Source organism: Delphinus delphis, chromosome 16 (assembly GCF_949987515.2).
Source record: "Delphinus delphis chromosome 16, mDelDel1.2, whole genome shotgun sequence".
Classification (NCBI taxonomy): Eukaryota; Metazoa; Chordata; class Mammalia; order Artiodactyla; family Delphinidae; genus Delphinus; species Delphinus delphis.
The window spans coordinates 29,199,944-29,216,563 of NC_082698.1; the positions used below are offsets into that span (position 1 = coordinate 29,199,944).

Genomic DNA, 16,620 nt, shown 5'->3' on the forward strand with positions numbered 1-16,620 from the left:
CACAAAATGTATATGGGATGAATGAATAAATGAATGGGCAAATAAATGAATGGCTCATTATAAAATTAGTTGTGAAAAAAATACTATTTGGAGCAATCATAGAAAAGCACTTTTGATTGCTAAAGGGGAGGTCTGTACACTTTTCTATATTCATAACAATGCCATACTCAGATTACAAAATAGCTTTTGGAGTCTTTAAAGGCTGGGAGGCCTCAGGACTTCTGAATTTCTACATCCCAGTCTGATCCCTCTGGGGATCAGGTGCACTGACCAGCACCCTTATCTGTCACTGTCTCCTACTAGGCAAAGCCTAGGAGAACTAAATTATTTGAAATATCTCTGTCAATCTCTTTGACATTCACTTAGTTTTTAATATTTAAATATTTAATATTTACTGAGCTTTTAGCAAGTACCAGGCAAAGTGCCAGGTGCTGAGGATACAAAATGTAATAAGACATGGTCTCTGCCCTCAAGGAACTCACAGTTTTGAGGTTTAATACTTACTTTGAGCAGGTTGAAAAACATATTACCTAATGGAGTAGAATGTCAGCCTGTTGAACACTACAGTTTTCTAGCGCATTATGCTAATCCAGTATTAGTTATTGGCCTCTAAAAAAAGAGGAGATTTCTTTCATTCATTCATTCTTTCATTCAGTAGATATTTATTGAGTGTTTACTGTGTTCCAGGCACTATACTAAGTTTCTGTATTACAACAGTGTACAAGACAACAAGTCTTTATATTTTTGGCTTTTCCAGTTTTGAGCCTAATGATCTGATCAAAGGATTGTCATTGGAAGTAAAATGATTCAGTGGTATCATGGCACTGTGAGTGAAGGTTCATGTAATTCTTTAAGTAGAATAGGTAGCTCTAGGTCAAAGCCAAGACAAATGGATTAGGAGTTAGGTTCTTCCCTTTCTCCCCACTACCCAGTACTCTCCACCACTGCATACACCTTCACCATCACAGAATGTTCAGAGACTGAAATAAGTGGCTAAACTCACCTCCTGAATTGGCCAGGCAAGGCCAAAGAAACTTAGAGTAAAGGACTCAAACCCTGTGCTCAATTGAAATTCAGACCTTTAAAAACATGTTTGATGGACTTGGAAGGGGAGAGCTAAGTGTGGTTGCAGGGGGGAGCAGTGGAGTCTCCAAGAGAAATAACCTATATACAGAAGGCACCTGGCAGGGGATGGCTAGAATTAGCAGTAGGACCTGGAGTCACCTTTTGGCTGTTGCAGATACAGCATGCTCAGAGGTCCCCTCAGGCTTATGTTCCTGTTCCGGTTATGTCTTGCCGTGCAACAAATTACCCCAAAACTTAGCGGCTTAGAACAGTCATCTATTATGACTATGAATCCTGTGGGTCAGGAATTCCCATAAGGATAACTTGTCTTTGCTCCATTAGCTTCAGCTGGAAAACTCAAAGACTGGGGTAATTCAAAGGCTGGCGACTGGAATTATCAGAAGGCTCGTTCACTCATGTGTCTGGCAGTTGGTTGATGTCAGTTGTCAGCTAGTACCTTTGTGGGGCTGATAACGGGAATGCCTCTTTGTGTAGCCTGGGCTTCCTCCCAAGGTTTTAAAGTCAGATGCCCAAGAGAGAGAGCCAGGGGAAGCTCTGTCACCTTTTCTATCTACCCTCAGAAGTCATAGGGCATCACTTCAACCACAGTCTATACATTGAGACAGTCACCAAGACCCATAGGGATTTAAGACAAGAGGAAATAAACTTCTCTGGATGGGGGAGTGGCAAGGTTCTGGAAGGGCATATAAGACGAGAAATATTTTTTCAGTCATTTTTGGAAAATACTGTCTGCCAAAGTTCCATGCTCCTTGTTTCATTTAGTAGCTCATTCAGTTATTTCTCTGACTGGTTTTCTTTTTCCAATTCTCTTTTGCAAAGCTCTTGCCAGATATTGCCTTAAATGGGTATCTGCTAGGGCTGTTGCTGGATCACAGATTCCTTGAGCTTTGATCCATGGGATAGACCTTCTATTGGCTACAGCAGCCTGGACCCAGTTGTTAGGGCCTCGAGGATGAGAGTCTCTACCACAGCCCAGGATATGCCAGGTACTGGCCTGACTTGGGGAGATGAGGGCTGGGAGACCAGAGAAGGGTCACCAAGATTTTCCAGTTGAAAAGTTACTTTGGCTGTTCCTGAAGTCCCCTGTGGATGGGTGGGGGTTTGGGGAATTAGATTCCAGGGTACAAACTGGGGCAGAGTGATCAAACTCCTTCTTTTGAGCCCCCAAAACCAATTTGGAGATGGACCAAGTAAGATTTTAATATGTATATAACTGGAACTCTCATCCAAAAGCTAGAAATGGAATCTTTGTTTCTTCTCTATTTTGAGAAGTTCAGAGAAGTCCTAATGACCTCTCCTTAGGTCCACAGTAATGGAAAAAAGGGCAAATTTCCCACCAAAACAGATTCACGTGGTTAGATAAACCAGTGGTGAGGCTGTTTGAAGAAGAGATAGGATACAGGATTTGAAGTCTAGTGGCCTCAAAGTCTAGTGGGTTGTATGACCTTGGGCCATTCACGTAACTTCTCTGATTTTGTTTCTTCATCTGTAAAATGAGGATGCTAAGAATACAGTCAGCCCTCTGTATCTGTATCCATGTGTTCTGCATCTGTGGATTCAACCAACCACAGACTGAAAATATTTAAGAAAAAAATTTTCAGAAGGTTCCAAAAGGCAAAACTTGAATTTGCCATGTACCAGCAACTGTTTACATAGCACTTACATTGTATTAGGTAGTGTAAGTAATCTAGAGATGATTTAAAGTACATGGAAGGATGTGCATAGGTTATAATACAAACACCACACCATTTTATATACGGGACTTGAGCAACTGCAGATTTTGATATCCACAATTGTTCCTGGAACGAGTACCCGACAGATAGGGACCACTGTACTATCCTCCTTCCCTCTTAGGGAGATTAGGAAGGTCACATGAGGCCCTGTTTTGTTAACTGCTGGTGAATGCTAGTTCTTATTGCTATTATTATTGTTATTTCAGTTATTGTGGTTATTTTTTTTACATCTTTATTGGAGTATAATTGCTTTACAATGGTGTGTTAGTTTCTGCTTTATAACAAAGTGAATCAATTATACATATACATATGTTCCCATATCTCTTCCCTCTTGTGTCTCCCTCCCTCCCACCCTCCCTATCCCACCCCTCCAGGTGGTCACAAAGCACCGAGCTGATCTCCCTGTGCTATGTGGCTGCTTCCCACTAGCTATCTACCTTACGTTTGGTAGTGTATATATGTCCATGCCTCTCTCTCGCTTTGTCTATTGTGGTTATTTTTAATAATAATTTACGTAACTGGAGAAGCTTCATGTTACCTTTATCCTCAACTTGTTCTTTGCTTTTTTCCTCTTTCCTCTTTCTTTGAACCCTGGAGAATATGATAGGTGATATTTTTGGCACCTGAAAGGCAGTGCTAAAAACAGTTGTGGTTTCCAAATTTGGACTGCCACTTAAGAATTTTCAGTTTTCTGAGCAGTGGGTGAATTCTGATTATGTGAAAATCTATGTGATGCATTTGAAAGCCTAACAGAGACAACGTTTGGACAACCCACTCCTTTGCATGATCCACACACTCTCTCCCTTCCATTAGAATGAGGATAATCATCTGTACTTTGGGAGATGAGTCAAGGGAAAGAGTTGAGAATCTCTCAATGCAGGCAAGAGTCAGACGGGAAAGTGAGAGATGTTCAGGATACAGTGCAGATGGTATAGCATGGATAGCTGGGTTGACTCCAAAACAATAACATAAGAACCAAGATGAACCACTTCGGCTTAAGTCACTTGGACTCTATGATTTGTGTCATCTCCTAGAGGAATCAGAGGAGGAAATAACACTTTTTGATATTATTTTCAGCAATTCAATAGGCACAGGAAGGAGTTGGTGAAATCCCAGTCATAAGGGAAGTATTTCCAAAAGTACTGTCCTTATGATTGCATTTTGAATACTAAATAAAATGAACAATTGGCTTCCCTAATATTTGAAAATGTCCTTCCTTCCTCCCTTCCTTCTTTCTTCCCTTCCTTCCTTCATTTATCAACTGTTTATGACATTCTTGTATCTTCAAGACTCCTGAGGATAAAATGGAGAACAAGACTGGTGTGGTGGTTATCCTCAAAGACCTTATGGTCTAATGGGAAAATAGTTAATGAAGCAAGCAATGATAGTAAGATGCAATGATTCCCATAACAGGGGATGTTTCGGGTGCTACAGGAGCCCATGGTGAGATGTATCTACCTTAGTTTGTAAAGGAAGGGAAATTGGGCAAGTCTTCCCAGAGGAAGTGACATTTAGGCTAATTCTGAAAGGATAGACACCTTCTAATTTATACAGTTCTTCTTAGGGTGTGATCAGAGGACTCCTGGTGGTAGATGTATATGGTGGAGGGAATGGTTTACATGATTTATAATATGACCATGATCATTCTTTTGTTAATATCATCATTGCTTATGATTGCTCATAATACTTAATAAAGATTAATTCTTTTGAAATCTCAATAAATGCAGTAACATTATACCCCTTTTTCCAATATATCCTAGTTGCAATATCATGGAAGTAGGTAAGGCAGAGGAATATTTAATCCTTTGGAAGTAACGAATAGATTAAAAAGGAAACTTTTTTCTCAGCCAACTGCTGGTTTACCTACTTATATCAAAGTATATCAAAGGGGAAGAGGGTAAAAGAATAACAGTTATTCTTGAGGATCATAGAATAACTGGATGCACAACTAAAGGAAAATGAGGACAATGACAATGTTAACCTTCTCTAATGAAGAAAAGTGGAAAATGAAAATACCTTAGTAGGGTAAGAACAGTAGTATCACTACTGGAAAAAAAATCACTGTTTCATTGGTTGATTCATTCATTCACTCATTCATTCATTCATTCAATAATGTTGACGGCTTATTTCAATGTGCCAGTGCCTGCCATAGTGCCTGTCACTTGGCAGGTGCTCAATCAATATTGGAGGGAGGCAGTTAGGGAGTGGAAGGTGAATGAGCAGAGTAAAATAGTGGGAGAAATGTAAAAGAAGCAAAGTAATGTGTATGTCTCAATCGCATTTGGATCTGCTATCTCAGCTGTTCACATGCAAAAGAAGCTAGTCTGCTAGTAACTTTGTAACATAGTGTTGAATAGATAGATATTGATTTAGGCAACCAAAAATGGGCTATGCCTATATGTAGGCACAGTAGGAGAGTATCTTCTGGGTATATGCTTAAGGGTGAAAGAAAGTTCTCTTTGTGGCTCAAAGTAACATTTCAGTCAGTTTGCTAATGCCAGATATTTCATTTTAGAAAAATAATTTTTCATTTTACATTAGGGGGAGGAAGCAGAATGTAAATAACTTGAGAAGAGGCAAACTACACTGATTTAAAATCACACTAAGGTGTTAATATCAAATAATCCTTTCCCAAGAGCAGGGTTTTTTTCTTTGCAATAATTTTAGTTTATTTCAAAAAAATTTTTTAATTGAAGTATAATTGAATTGCCATGTTATGTTAATTACTGCTGTACAGCAAAGTGACTCAGTTATACATATTTGTGCATTCTTTTTCATATTCCTTTCTATTATGGTTTATCACAGGATATTGAATATAGTTCCCTGTGCTATACAGTAGGACCTTCTTGTTTATCCATTCTATATATACCAGTTTGCATCTGCTAATCCCAAATTCCCAACCCAACCCTCTCCCACCTGCCTCCCCCTTGACAACCACCAGTCTATTCTCTATGTCCATGTTTCTGCTTCTGTTTCATAGATAGGTTCATTTTGTGTCATATTTTAGATTCCATATATAAGTGATATCATATGGTATCTGTCCTTTCCAAGAGCAGGTTTTGATGGAGGGGAAGAGAAACACAGGGCAAAGAAATACTTAAGAGAGTCAGAGGACCCTAAACACAAACTGTGCCACAGTAATACCTTAGGTGACATCCAGGTGTGAGTCTAAGTTTTATGGGGCTGGAAGCTTATACAATGGGGACCTCTTTAAGAAAAAGAAAACAAAACAAATTTGCATGTTTTAGAAATATATCTGACCATATTAACACATTATCATGGCCCTTCCCAGGACATTAGTAGAGGCCTGTGAAAACGGGGAGCTGGAAGTTGACGAGCTTCCCAGTAAATTAGCCTCTGTGACTCAACTTGGCTATCTGAAAATGGGAGAATATGTCCCAAGGGAAACTTTGGCTCTTCTCTTTCGATATAAGACACTAATGATAAATAGGGGAATCTAGCTGGAAAGGTATGTTTACCACAAAAGAGCTCCAAAGTTTCGGTCAGTGTCCTTCCAAGAACCACATTTCCTTGATTCTTAAACACAAACAATTATAAAATGTAACATCAATTTAATAACAGCTGAGGGGAGAGAGTAAACAGCTGGCAAATTTCTTTTGATGAAAAACATTCTGATTTCAAAACCATTAAAATGTGGAAAATGCATCATCAACTGACAAAAATATAGTAATTGTATCACCTTTTAGGCTACAAGTGCCATCTATTGAGTGCATCATATATTGCTAACCCATTGAAGAGACCAGTAATTTTTTTCAAGGCCACACTTACTAAGTAGTAAAATTAGAACTCCTAACTCCAGGGCCCACACGCTATCCAATACACCGTTCTGAATCTCCCATGCTAGTTAACCATTAATTTTGTAGCCCATGGAATATTTATATTCCTGACCATCCAGGATGAGGAAACCTTTTTAAATAGAAGAATACTGAATGTTCCTGGTGAAAGAATATCAAATTGACCTCTTGGTCAGTTGATATAATCTGGGGTGGGTGTCCTAGAAGTGAAAGCTGAGTGAAAGTTGGAGGCCACAATCTTAGGTGATATCTAATATTATCACAATGTTAGATAGTGGAAGCAGACAAGGATTTTCAGGGAGTGATTTGCATTCATTCACTGGGCACCATTCGTATGTTTCATGTGCACATGTATAGTGAGGGCCTGCTGTGTGGAAGGCAATGACCATATGAAGGACATATTGGGGGAAGGGCCCTGAGAACAAACTGCTACTTGGGGCAAAAATCTTCTTCAGGAGGAAAAGGCAGCTTGGGGTGACCTTCTAACATTTCCACATGGAAGTGGGGAGATTACAGGGTTTGTCTTGAACGAGAGGAAATTACCTCTGAGGCTGGTGGAGCCTATGACTCGTCAGTAGGTAGACAGTAAGCCTGAGGGATTGGTTAGTCATAGAAGAGGACTGGAGAAGGGAAGAAGAGTGTTTTATGTGCAGGTAGCTGCTGTCCAGTCTTTCCCTCCACCAGCACTTATCCTTGAACATAGTCATTGCTTTGGGACTGTGAAACTTTCTTCCTCATTTTCTTGCATATGATCATAATTTCCTTGCCTCCCCAGTGACTTTCTTTTTTGTGTATTTTCTTATTTTAATTTTATGTTTAGTTGCAATTACACTCGATTGCTTTTCCGTGGTTTGAGATAACAAGAGCAGAGAATACAATTTTAAATCCTAAAAATGACACAGAAACAGAAGCCACAAATTAAAAATTGATCTGATACCAAAAGAAAATGGGCAAATATGGCACTCCGGAACAGGAAGATGTTAAAAAGAAATTATACAGAAAAAATTAATGAAACTGACAGGAAGTTCATTAGACAGAAGAAATAAATCAGGAAGAATGTGATGAGATATTGGAATTGGCTGAGCTCAGAATAGCTCGGCTTGTCTAACCTGAGAAGGACATATTAAATATGGAGGCAGTTTAGTGAACCAGAAGCTTCTAGTTCTCCTCAAACAGGAAAATTCAATTAGAAAGTGAACAGAGTCCCGAAATGGAACTGTGAGGATTTGATGTTTGCTCTTATGGTTTTGAGGTTATTAGTTATCTTCTCTGATATCTACTCAGCATTTCCATTGGTAAAATATTACCTCTCTCACTTATTAACAAGTAAACTACTTCACTGTCTCATTATTTAACAAGTTTTTAATAAGCGAAGTGGCTGACAAGTATTTTATAGGGCATGCAAAATGGAAAAAAACGTGGCTTTCTCAAGTAGCTTATGGTGTAGGAGGGTGAGGCAAACAGAAAGTTACAACTCAGTATAATAAGGTCAAGGATAGCAATAGGTTCCAAGAACTTTGGAGGCCAGAGGAGAGAATTAATTTTCTGAAGTTTTGAGAAAAGTTTCACAGAGGAGGTAACATTTAAAATAAGCCATGAAAAAAAAAAATCAGACAACATGGCTGAGGAGTGAATAAGGGACAAAGTGATCATCAAAAACCTAAAAGAAAATCATGTAGTTGAAAAATGGTGAGTCCATTTTGTGTGGTGAACCTCAGATCTTGTGGGGACGGAGAGGAGAAAAGGTAGCCAAGGGGTAGTTATGAAAGGTCTTACATACCAAGTAAAGGAGTTGGTATCGTATCCCATGGATCCGTGTTTATCACCACGATTTCACCATGTTTAACATGCTCCCATGGACAAGTGGATAAAATAGACTACGGGGCTCTGTGTAGTTTACTGGCTCCTTTGCTTTTTTTTCCATGTTAAGGAAACATTTCGTAGTTCTGACGAATGAAAAGAATATTATTGTGATAACATTGAATCTACTTTCTTTTATTCTTAAGTAAATCATTTCCCAAATCACTGCTTTCAATATTATCTGAAACAAGTCACTCATAGCGCATCTGCCAGATAGTCGCACAGAACACTCTGTGAGCACATGATTGAGTTCTGCTGCTGGTAATGGAAAGCCACAGAGGTTCTGAAACTAGGGAGGAACTTGTCAAGTTAACAGACAGCAGCACTGTAGAGGATAGTCTTGAGAAGGATACACTTTCAGGAAGACCAAGGGAGAAATGATAAGATCCGGAACTCAGGAAGGGACAGTGAGTGAGAAAGGAGAGGGCAGAATGGAATGATCCTGTCCTCTTCTAATACAGTAGGTAGCTTAGAGTCAAAAACACACAAGAACGATGGAAAAATAATTGGAGCATTACTCTCAAGAGCTCTCACCTGGACCTCTTATAAATATAATAAGGAACAAAGAGGCAGGGGCACCCCCAAGAAGAGCTATGTGCATGGGTAAGGTTTAAGAAGCTCCCTAAAGCTATTCAGCTCCTTTTAACCAGTGACATAGGGGACCAGTTCTGGCTGCTTAAAGAGCTACTGCTCTTCCTGAAGTCCTGGGGGAAGTTGATTTCCAACTATATGAGATGCTGGAATTAATGGATTCCAGCGTCTTTTGGAGGGTGGGCCTCTTGCCAGGGCTGATTAGCCCCACTGGCCTGTCCACTATTCCTGTTTTATTGCTTCCTTTCTCATTAAGGAAGGTGTTGGGTTTGGATAACCATAAGCGACATGTCTGCTGTTAGAAGTCTGCCATCGCTTGCACACTGAAACCAGGCTCTCAGGATTCTTTTTTAAACAGATCACAGATTGAGAGAAACAGGAAAAGGAAGCCCAGGTTTGAAAATATGCCACAAAAAAGGTTATTTTCCTATTTTTACTGTTTTCTTTTTTAAAAAATATTCAAAGTGGTAGGGAAAATAAAACTTAAAAGAAAAAAAATCAATACTGTTTTTCTCTCTCACCCCTCCTCTCTCAGTATAGCCACACGAAGCAGTCCTGATGTCCTCAACCCCTGAAATGAGAGGAAAGGGAGTTTGAGGGTTTCCCTTCATACCACCCTGACCCCAGCTGGCCCCAGGATTCTGAGCAGCCACTGGCAACTTGCTAAGCTGTTCTGTGGATGCCTCAAAGCTCCCTTGTCCACATGGGCCCAAGGCCTGAAGTCTAATGGGGACAAAAGAACTGCTGAAAGGGAGATAACCACTCAACTCCGCTCTCCCTTCACTTCAGTAATCTCAGCATTTGTACTTCTTCTCCCTCCCCAGACAATGTGTTCCTTAAAATAATCTTCATTGGCACATCATTTCTCACCAGGAACTGTACCCTTGTTCTTTCCAGTCCTCCAGTTTTCTCTCTTCCAGCACAGGGGGGATCATATTTACTCAGAAAACCACAGTGTTAAACTATAGCCCTTAGTTTCTTAGAGTTTCGCTTTCTAAGGGAATTTTGCAGCTGGTTCCATCTGTTTTTCCTGATTTTTTTCTCTTCTGTCCATGCTAATTTCCTCTACAGTCCCAACCAGCACCCAGCCTCAGCACCTCCCCTACACGTTGCTATGATGGTCTTCTCCGCTCATAGTAGACACACAGTTTATTAAGCCTCTCACCATGTCCGAAATAGGCCTTTCCCTGCTACCTAGCATACATCTGGTCTATTACCTACCACCACAAACGTATCCAAAAGAAAAGCAACCAACTGTAATGTTAGATTGATCCAGACACAATCTCATGTGCTTTGGACAAAGAGAATTGTCTAGGTAACATTTGCTTTACTTTAAGCGCAAGAGGGAGGAGATATGGGGATATATGTATATGCATAGCTGATTCACTTTGTTATAAAGCAGAAACTAACACACCATTGTAAAGCAATTATACTCCAATAAAGATGTTAAAAAAAAAAAAGAGCTTACCATATGCCAGACACCTTTCCAAGTGCTTTACAAATATTAGGTCACTTAAATATTAGAAAATGCTCTCCTTTTCTAATTTTACAGCTGAGGAAATTAAGGCACAGTGAGGTCAACAGTGAGTCAATGATAAAACCAGTATTCAAACACAGGCAATGTGTGTAGAGTCCATGCCCCTAACAACTAATCAATTCTGCCTCACCAATTACAAGAAGTTTTAGATTGTTTCCTTCCAAATCTTCCTGCAAGTCAGAAGACAATTCAGATGAACTTTATTTACACAGAGTCTGTGTCCTTGCTGAGTCCTGTGTACACAGTAATTTATAAATCCAACCATTTTCTGGAATCAAGTCCTCATTTAAAGGAACTAGACTTTAAAGTCCTTATATAAGGAGCTAGAGGGATCTCTCCTGACTACCATCTAAAATATCAACCCTCCCCTCCTGCCAAGGCACTTTTTGTCAGATTACTCTGTTTCATTTTCCTTCTAGCACTTACTATTTCTAAATTTATATTTGTGTGTTTATTGTCAGTCTCCTCCCCTTGACTAAAATATAAGCCAGTGAGAGCAGAGACTTCTGTTTCATTCACTGTCTGCCCCTAGAACTCTGCTTGGCATAGAGCAAATGCTCAGTATTTGTTGAGTGAATGAATAAATGCATTCGATAATGCCTTAATGTTTTTGGATGGACATCCTTCGCCCTTTTTCAGTCTAATTTAAAATATTCCCCTTAGGAAATTTCACCTACTCCTGTGGCTTTTTCCACCACTCTCAATACTTACCTCTGGCCCAGATCTTCAGATCTTTGTTTTTGAGATTACCAGCTCTGACCAGCTCTGGCTTTTTTTTTTTTTTTTTTTTTTTTGTCTCCCATATTTGTTATCTAATTTTAATTTCCATAATCAAATTTACTCTTGACCTTTGAGGGATAGGAGCCAAGGGGACCTGCATAAGCATTACAAAATACTAATACATTTTAACATTTTGTATTTGGAAAGGACTTAGATTTCATCTACTTCAAATTTGTGGCTTTACATGTTGGTGAAGAAATTGAATTCCAAGATAATGCTGAGCCAGAAGTCTCACAGCTGCTGTGTGTGGTAGAACCCCAGACTTCCAGGACGTATTCCTCTTTCCACATCAGTTATCTGCCTATTAGCGTCTACCTCCCCTTTTGCTAATGATACATACACACAAACACACACACACACGGCTTTATTGAGGTATAATTCATGTAGCGTAAGATTCACCCTTTAAAAGTGTGAAATTCAGTGGTTTTTAGTATATTCACAGAATTGTGAAACCATCACCACTGTTTAATTTTAGAACATGTTCATTACCCTCCAGAGAAACCCCATACCTATTTGTAGTCACTCCCCATCCTCCCCCCTCATTCTCCCTCACTTTTTCCAACCCTAGAAAACCATTAATCTACTTTCTGTCTCTATGGATTTGACTATTCTGGACATTTCATATAAATGAAAGAATATAATATGTGGCCTTTTGTGTCTGGCTTCTTTCACTTAGCTCAATGATTTCAAGGTTCATCATCTTATACTAGTTACCTTTTTGTTTTGTTTAACCAAACCACCTTTCTCTAACTGCCTCAATCATTTCAATATCTTTGAGCAAAAATTAATCTTTGACTATCCTGGAAGCCAAAGGCAAAAAATAAAAACACAGATATGTTACTCAGTTCCAGTTAGTCACAGCTCCAGATCCCGTCCGGGCGCAGCCTCTCTGCACACGGCCTGCGTTGCTACCTCCATCTTGAGTTGGGAAGTTGAGCAGCCGTTTTGCGCTAGAAACTCTGGTCTGAAAGTGCTGGGTTTGAGGCCTCTGCCCGCCGCACCCTATGAGCCAGTGAAACTAGACTAAGTGCAAAAGAAAAGAAAAGAAAAAAAGTGGCCTGGAACCGAACCAGCAATATCTTTGAGGTCTGCCTGTATACAATTTGATGAATTTGGACATATGCAAACACTCATGAAACCATCACCATGATCAAGGGAGAAGATGGAGGAAGAGTAAGACACGGAGATTACCTTCCTCCCCACAGATACATCAGAAATACAGCTACACGTGGAACTGCTCCTATAGTTCCAGTTAGTCATAAAGGAAGCACAAAGTTTATCAGAAGCATGGATGTTTTAAGGGGAATCATCACTGTAGGCCTTTAATTTCACCATATGACTCTGTCTTCTGATCATTTAAGGTGTTTTTCTCGCTTTCTTATTTATACTATTTCCAGCTGCCCTTGGGTTGGGCACTCTGAGCAGTGTCAAGAAGGGGGAGAGGACCACCTTGTGGTGTCCTCAATGACTCTGGGTGCAAGGGGAAATTCTTATTTAATCTTTAACAGTTTCCAGCTTGACCTCCGCTATTAATTTTTTCTTCTATTCTTGATCATAATCCTTACTTACATCTCAAATTTTTAAAATATATTTACAACTTTAACCCTGAAAGGGTCAAGTACTTTACCAACCCTGATTTTAAAATAGGTCTCAAATAATGCATATTCTCTAGTAGATGCAGGGGAGAGAGCAGAGGGCAGGGAGCTATACATAGGGAGAGATGAAAAGAGGAATATGATTGCTTGTTAATGTCTGCCCACGGGTCTGGGAAAAGGAAAGTTCTGGCATATATGTTACAACATACATATGGTTTTTTTTTTTTTTTTTTTAGACCTGAGGTGCAGAGAATTAATTACCCTCAACTACAGCAAACTATTATCATCAGTTCATGCAAAGCCCTCCTTTTGTTTTAATTTTCACCTTCATCTCTAATCCCCACTTATATTCACCTCCCTTTTATACATGCCTTCCTTATGTCTTTTTTTTATTTTTTTTCTTTTTGTTTTCCTTTTTTTTTCTTATGTCTTTGATATATGTCCTTAACAGAGATGTATCTTTATATACTTTTAGTGTTATTGGGTATGAATGAGTAATTACATAAATAATATTGTGCCATAAACCTCATTCTGTTTCTATTTTTTAAAAGCTCACTAAATCTTTAAAGCCTGTTCATGTTGCTGGACTTACATAGAATGTATTGCTATAACTGCTGCATAATATTTCATGTATGTATTTTACTTTTTCATTCCTCTAGCAATGGACACCTGCCACAAACAGTGACATAGTAAACATCTTCATACTTGTCCCCTTAGAGACCTGAGGCAGAATTGCTTTGTTCTATATGTCTAGGAGAGGAATTGGTAGGCCGTAGGACCTAAATACACTACTGTCTTTATCCAGTCCCTCTTGTGCACAACCCGCATCCTCTCAGTCCCACCTCCTACTCTAGCCATCCCTGCAGAGACCAGAGCTAGGCAGCTGCACAGGCTGCAACCAGCTTGGTGCTGGTGTGGTGCGGGAGGACCTCTCATTTTCTGCTCTGGGACTTCTCTAAGGCAGAGTGTGGAATGGTGGGAACCTGCTCAGCACTCATGCCTGCACAGTGAAATGGGGTGATCACAGTCACAAGGCTGCTCTTGACCTTTGGAGAACAGGAACCAAATGATGAACGCTTCCCCTGGTCACCCCCCGCCTTGGGGGACAGTTCTGAGACACAGTTCTTAAGGCTTTTACCAAGTTCCCTGTAGAATTGAGTATAAGTTGCCAGTAGTTACCAACTTGAAAACTCATTCTTGTACTGTTTTTTTCTTCTTCCTTTTCACAGTCCCCAGTTCCTCATTCCTGCTCCCGGTTATTTCTTCCCAAATGAACTATGTATAGACAAGCCTTTGTCTTAGACTCTGCTCTCAGAGATTACCCAGCATACAACATGATCCCTAAGTACTGCCAGATTGCTCTCCAGAGAATCTGAGACCACATCTAGTAGTCTGGCCAATCTCCAGCTTGTGGATCAGAGACGAGGATATTTAAAAATTTCAGAGGGCCACCTTTTGACAAGAGGCTTTGTGTATGCTTAGAAGGCAGCTCCCTGTGTAGGATGTTTCACGTGTGAGTCAGTGGTTTTTCTTTTTACACTTACTGCAGTTAGTTTCAAAATGTGGTTGTAATATACATACATGCCTTGGTAATGATAATATACCTCTCCCAAACATTGATCTCTGCCCTCTCTCATGATTCACAACTGCTGATGCATGGACGGTACACTCATCCATGGATGTGCCATAACAGAGTGTTAAGAAAATTTGCTTCTCAATGCTTCTTAATATGGAAACGTCATACCACCTGCATCTTCCAGTGAAGGGTGTTGCAGTCAACTTATGTCCTAGATAAGGATGCATTGTTCTTCTGTCACATTGTCACTTGGGTTTTCTTATGGGAAAAAAATGATCATTTCTTTGAGTGGACATGTATCAATATTAATTCTTTTGTGTGTGTGTGCCAGCTATCTGTATGGGGTGCATCACCATGAAAAGAGCACAGGTCATGACCACCTGGGAGCAGGGGATGAGAGGAACTTCTTTAAGGGAATGTATGTTCCTTCTCATTTGGGAACAGCTTTTAAAAATCTCATCATCTCCTTCTGCTTTTGTTGTGTGAACAGGTGGTTAACACATACACCCCAGGAAAGAAGATTTGGCTTGAAGGTGTGGTGACCACCTCAGTTGGAGGCACAAACAATCTGTCAGATTCCTATGCTGCAGGATTCTTGTGAGTAACACTTGCAATTTCACTCCCAAGGGCTTTGAGGAAAGGACAGTGAAATTGCTCATTATTCTGCCCATTGGCCGGAGTGGGGGAGGTTCGTTTCCCACTGAAAATTCTTCATCCATTTCTTTGTAAATGTGTTTAATCACTCAACAAACAGCGATTAGGGACTTGTCTAGTTAGTAAGATCTCAGGTACGAGCATTAGAGCAAAAGTAATAATAGTAGTAATCATGATAGTAATAAGAGCTTTATTTTATGTCTTCAGTGCAAAATACAGTACAGACAACATACATTTTCTCTTCTACTTTTCACCTGAGTCCTGGGAGATAGGTAAGAGTAAGACAGGAGTTTTGCCCTTTAGAAACTTATGATTGGAGGAATGGAGATGGGGAATAAGAAAAGCTGTAGGAGAAAAGTGTCATAATAATAATAATTTTAACTGCATAGTGCTTACCATGTGCTAAGGACTATCTGATGTGCTTTATATGTATTTACTAACTTAACAACCAGTGTATTAGATACCCTTATTATATCCTTATACCCTTATAAGAACCCAGTGAGGTAAATGTGATTATTGGTTAGTGGCAGAGCTTGGACTCAAGCCAAGGCAGTTTGCTCCAGAGTCCAGCCTCTTTGCCACTACAGTATGCCATCTCTCTTTCTGCCTTACGTGGGCTATCCACAAAAGGGGTAGACATGCAAAAGAATCAAGAGTTTCTGAATGGGAGGATCAGGAAGGGCTTTGCGGAGGAAGAGGCATTTTAGTGGAACATAGATTTCTCTAATTTCTATAGGTGAAGATTGTTGCTGATGGTAGTGGGAGCATAGAGGCTGAAGGAACATTATGAGGGGAAATGATTAGTGTGAGAAAGCCTCAGTATCTTCAGGGGTGTAGTGAGGGCTCTGATTAGGGACAGAGTTTTACCACCAAATCATGGAAGACCTTGAAAACCAGGCAGGGGAAATGAGGCCTTGTTCTATACTCAGTGGCTAAACCATTGATGATTTTGGAGGAAGAGAGAGACCCATCTGACCTGTATTTAAAACGTTGGTTTTGATAATAGTATGCACAAGAGTTTGGATAGGCAAGAGGTAGGAAAATGAACTCGAAGGCTACTGCAGTCGTCTGGAGAACAACTTAAGCCAGAAGCATGAGGACCTCTGGCTGGCCTGCCATTGTCATGGACCGCAGATTAACCAAGTGACCTGTTCCTGGTCCAGTCTAGTCTGTGGTCCTGGTTTTTTGTCTGAGCAAGGTTCTCCTAAGAACTGCAGCTCTGCCCTCAACTATGCGTTTCACTACTAACAGCTGCTCCTAATTATATAGCTGTAGATCTCCATGAAGGCAACTTCTTCAATACAGTTGTGAAGGACAAATCAGGCTGGTCAAGTAGATTGTCTTTAAGATGGCATCCTGGCAGATGCAGATGAAGATAATGAGTCAATGTCTA

The 16,620-nt window shown here is 40.0% G+C and overlaps 1 protein-coding gene across 3 annotated transcripts in view; it reads left to right on the forward strand.

Annotated features, from left to right (window-relative positions):
- The window catches only part of HPSE2 (heparanase 2 (inactive)), a 577,000-nt gene that overhangs the window by 416,846 nt on the left and 143,534 nt on the right, over positions 1–16,620 (forward strand). For all 3 annotated transcript variants that reach the window (XM_060034305.1, XM_060034306.1, XM_060034307.1), the window contains one exon: positions 15,064–15,170. In XM_060034305.1, the coding sequence (XP_059890288.1) occupies positions 15,064–15,170 (107 nt within the window). The remainder of the gene's footprint in view (positions 1–15,063; positions 15,171–16,620) is intronic.